Source organism: Malurus melanocephalus, unplaced genomic scaffold (genome assembly GCF_030028575.1).
Source record: "Malurus melanocephalus ecotype Western Australia unplaced genomic scaffold, MMel_1.1 scaffold_801, whole genome shotgun sequence".
NCBI lineage: Eukaryota > Metazoa > Chordata > Aves > Passeriformes > Maluridae > Malurus > Malurus melanocephalus.
In genome coordinates, this window is record NW_026624033.1 from 152138 (window position 1) to 156797 (window position 4660).

Genomic DNA, 4660 nt, shown 5'->3' on the forward strand with positions numbered 1-4660 from the left:
TCCCCTGCCCGGCTCGCCGGCCCCGGGCGCGGGGGAGCGGCGGAGCCCTCCGCCCGCCGGGTGCATGGACAGGAGCTCCCTGCTGCAGCTCATCCAGGAGCAGGTGAGGCCGCCCGGGGGGCACCGGGCTGCGCTCGGGGGGGCCGCCGGACACCGGCCATCGCTACCGGGGGAGAGATTCTTGCACGCACCGGGCACGGCTGGCGCGCAGCGGGCAGCGCTGCTCGCCCAGGGCGGCCACCGCGGCCGTGCCACCCCCCGCCAGCGTCCCTCGGTGTCCCCCATCACCGCCCTGGCGGACCCGCCCCCCCTTGTGCCGCCGAGAATGCGCGACTCATCTCACTTGTGGCCTCTCCCTCCGTCAGCCCCGGGTCGGATCCTGCCCGGTGCCGTCAAGGACGAGGGGTGCTGGGCACCGGAGCCGGGTGCCGGATGGAGCTCCGGGGGTGCCGTGGGCTCGGTCCCGCCGGCGAGGCGGGGGGCTGCACCCACCCCCGTGACCTGATTGCGGGATCGGGCCGTGGAGCATCAGCGCTGCGTGGCGTGAGGCTCTGCTGGCGGCACGGTGGGGGCTCCAGGGGTTTCCAGCCGCTGTCCCTCGGCTCCCACCAGCCCCCCATGAGCTCCACCGCCTCGTCCCTCCATCCCCACCCAGCCCCGGCCCAGCTGGAGGCGCTTCCCTGGGCATGGGGAGGGAATTTCTTGGGGGTCAGGAAAATTAACTTTTTCCCCCCTCGCCYCCCTCGGTTCCCGTGACCTTGGCTGAGTCCCCCAGCCTGGGAGCTGCCGTGCTGTCCCCCATGTCTCCCCACCCTCRGGCACAGGGACTCCATGTGAACCCGAGCTGCTCGGGAATGAGCTGCATCTTTCCCGGGAGCGGCCAGCGCTGGGAGAGCTGGGGGCTGGGGATTGGGCCCTCCCGGGGGGCCGTAGGGGGCCAGTGAGGTTGGGGTGAGGGGAGATGCACCCCAAAAGCAGAGAGGGGCTCCCTGGCTGCTGGAAGGGCTCTTGGGGCCAGTGCGCTCCGCGTGTGCGAGCTGGGGACAGTGTGTGCGAGGTCCCGCCGTGGCACACACACGTGGAGCCTGTGGGGTGACGGCTGTGGGGCAGGGGGACRGGTGGCACCAGGCGGTTCCCGTCCCCCATGGCTGGGGCTGCTCCCATGGGCTAGTGGCTGCTGAGAGGATGCAAGTTCTGCCTGCACCCTGTATCCTGCATCCTGCATTCCACCCTGCACCCTGCTCCAGGCAACCAGAGCCCCTTCCGAAGGAGGCCGTGGCTGTTTCRTGCCGGGGCTTGGAGGGACAGGGTGCCCAGCGGATTTAGGATCCCCTGTCTCAGGCACTCCCTTTCCTGCCCATCCCACGAGGATGAGGTTCCWCTCCCGCATTTCACTCCCAGCAGAAGCGAGGAGAAAACCCCATACTATTTCAGGGTGATTGCAGGGGCCGTGCTCTGGCCGTGGGTGTCCTGTCCCCATCTCCACCCTCCTGTGCCGTCCCGGGCTCCGTGTCCCCACGAGCGGTCCCATGCGGGTACCCCGTGGAGCTCGGCGGTGCTGGGTGTCCCCTGGTGCGCTGTGCCTGGACGGCTCAGGGTGCCCGGGAGCCCCGGGGATGGCTCAGGGCGCCCCGGCACAGGGCGCGGCAGATCCCAGCGCCCGGCGGCAAGGGCGGCGGGAGGAGCGGGAGGAGGAGGAGGAGGAGGAGRAGAAGAGGAGGAGGAGGAGGAGGCTGGTGCCAGGGCTGCGCGTGTGTTTAGCTTGGTGGCTTCCTGGCTGGCAGGCTGCTGGCAGCGAGAAATAACTGAGTGGGAGAGTGTTGGCTGCGCCGCGGGGAGACGGGGACACCGRCACGGCACGGGGCACCCCGCGGGGCACGATCCAGGGCGGCCGCAGGCGGTGCTGTCCCTCGCAGAGGCAGGGACAGGTGTCASGGAGCCAGGCTTGAGGCACCAGGGGCACCGGGAGGAGTCCCCAGCCGCCCGGGGAGCCGCAGCCTCGGCATCCCGGTGATGCTCCGCGCCGTGTCCCACAGCTCGACCCCGAAAACACCGGCTTCATCGGGGTGGAAACGTTCGCCAGCCTGGTGCACAGCCATGAGCTGCCCCTGGACCCCGCCAAGCTGGACATGCTGGTGGCCCTGGCACAGGGCAACGACGAGGGGCAGGTCTGCTATCAGGAGCTGGTAGACCTGGTCAGTGCCGGGCGGCCGCAGGGACGGGGTGGGTGCCAGCCCGGGGTGGGCACCGGGCACCTCCCTGTGCCCCTGGGGAGGGGGGCAGACAGCGGCGGTCCCCAGGGGCTCCCCCGGCGCGGGATGGCGGCGTGGCCTCGGGATGGTTTGTCCGGGCTGTGGCAGGCGGGGGTGGCTGGGCAGGGGGTGGCCCCAGGCCGTGCGTCCCGAGCTGCCCCCGCGGCCCCCGCGGGCACGGCCTCTCTCCGCAGATCAGCAGCAAGCGCTCCAGCAGCTTCAAGCGCGCCATCGCCAACGGGCAGCGAGCGCTGCCCCGCGACGTTCTGCTGGACGAGACCGGCCTCGGCATCTACAAACGCTTCGTCCGCTACGTGGCCTATGAGATCCTGCCCTGCGAGATGGACCGGCGCTGGTACTTCTACCAGCACCGCACCTGCCCGCCCCCCGTCTTCATGGCAGCCGTCACCCTCACCCAGGTGCGGGCACGGGCGGGCGCTGCCCGGGCTGCTCCCGGCCGGAGTGTCCTGGCGACCTTGGTGGGGATCAGACTCGGGGTGGGTGAGCCTGGTTGTGGTGTCCTGGTGCCCACAGGGGAGCTCAGAGCTGACAYGAAGGGATGTGTGACCCTGGACGTGACATCTTTGTGTCCATATGGGGACACATATGGGGATCCTGGACAGAGGGGATGGTGACCCCAGTTCTGATGTCCTGGGGTCTACAGAGGGACTCAGATATGGGGTGAAGGGAAGGGGGACCCCAGTTGTGATGTCCTGGTGCCCCTGGTGGGTCCCAGACCAAGGGAAGAGGAGATGGGTGACCCCAGCCGTGATGTGTCAGTGTCCACAGAGGGGTTCAGATATGGGGTGAGGGGATGGGTGACCCCAACCGTGATGTTCTGGTGCCCTTATGTGGGACCCATAGAGGGGCTCAAATCCAGGATAGAAGGAATGGGTGACCCCAGCTGTGATGTCCTGGTGCTCTTGGGAGGGATGCTCGGGGTGAAGGGATGGAGGACCCTGTTTGTGCCCTGTCCTTGTGCCCATCAGTGGGACTCAGACCCAGGGCAGTGGGGATGGGTGACCTCAGCCATGGTGTCGCAGTGTCCAGCAGGGGCTCACACTGGGGTGACAGCAGTGAGTGACCCCAGCTGTGACATCCTGGTGCCCTTGTGGGGCTCAGATCTGGGGTGATGGGGGTGACAGCCACGGGGTTTGTCACAGATCATCGTGTTCCTGTGCTACGGGGCCCGGCTGAACAAGTGGGTGCTGCAGACCTACCACCCCGAGTACATGAAGAGCCCCCTGGTCTATCACCCCGGGCATCGGGCGCGYGCCTGGCGCTTCCTCACCTACATGTTCATGCACGTGGGGTAGGTCCTGCCAGGGGGACAGGGGGGGACACGGTGGGGGCCACACGGGCTGAACCCCCCGCCTGTCCCCCCCTGTGCCCGGGCAGGCTGGAGCAGCTGGGGTTCAACGCCCTCCTGCAGCTGATGATCGGGGTGCCCCTGGAGATGGTGCACGGCATCCTGCGCATCAGCTTCCTCTACCTGGCCGGGGTCCTGGCAGGTGGGTGCTCCCCTGGGGATGGGACAGTCCCCACCTGTCCCCATCGGTCCCACTCGGCAGCCCCGGGGAGGTGCACCCCGAGCTGCATGGGGGTGCCGGGTTCTGCTGGGTCCCATCCTGCAGTGCCAGCATTGCTTGGCCAGGGGCTGAGGGCAATGCAGCCCGTAATTAATTAATGTAGAAAGTAATTAATGAATGCGGTGGGGATGAGGCCCCATGCTGAGCCCTGCCTGTGCCCCCAGGCTCCCTCACGGTCTCCATCACGGACATGAGAGCCCCCCTGGTCGGGGGCTCGGGGGGGGTCTACGCTCTCTGCTCCGCTCACCTCGCCAACGTTGTCATGGTAGGGGAGGGACRGGGGGACACAGCGGGGGGGACAGGGCAGTGTGTAGGGTGGGCAACATGGTGTGATGGTGGGGATGCCAYGGGGTGGCACTGGTGGTGGGTGGCACTGTAGGGTGGGCAGGACAGTGTGGTGTTGGGTGGGGTATGCCATGGGGTGACAACAGGGGTGGGAGCGGTTTRTAGGTCAGGCAAGGTGGTGGGACATTAGTTGGGGATGCCGTGGGGTGGGTTGGCATTGTGGAGTGGGCAGCTGTGTGTGACATTGGTGGGGGGATGCTGTGGGGTGGCATCAGGGGTGGCACCATCATGGGGGACACCTTGGGTGGGTGTGGATGGGGAGGGGCAGGGACCTGAGTGGGCTCCATGGGCACTCCAGAGGCTCTGGCAGCAGCCCCCTCCTCTGTGCTGGGGCATTGCTGGTGCCAGCCTGGCATCCATCCATCCATCCATCCATCCATCCATCCATCCATCCGTCCATCCGTCCATCCGTCCATCCGTCCCTCCGTCCCTCCGTCCATCCATCCATCCATCCATCCATCCATCCATCCATCC

General features: G+C 67.9%; 1 protein-coding gene across 1 annotated transcript in view; it reads left to right on the forward strand.

Annotated features, from left to right (window-relative positions):
• The first annotated feature begins 44 nt into the window (after positions 1-44).
• The window catches only part of RHBDL1 (rhomboid like 1), a 5939-nt gene continuing 1323 nt past the window's right edge, over positions 45-4660 (forward strand). Inside the window, exons 1-6 of the mRNA XM_057385231.1 lie at positions 45-103; positions 2037-2195; positions 2447-2671; positions 3416-3564; positions 3651-3763; positions 4006-4106. Coding sequence (XP_057241214.1) covers positions 65-103; positions 2037-2195; positions 2447-2671; positions 3416-3564; positions 3651-3763; positions 4006-4106 — 786 coding nt within the window. The 5' untranslated portion in view covers positions 45-64. The remainder of the gene's footprint in view (positions 104-2036; positions 2196-2446; positions 2672-3415; positions 3565-3650; positions 3764-4005; positions 4107-4660) is intronic.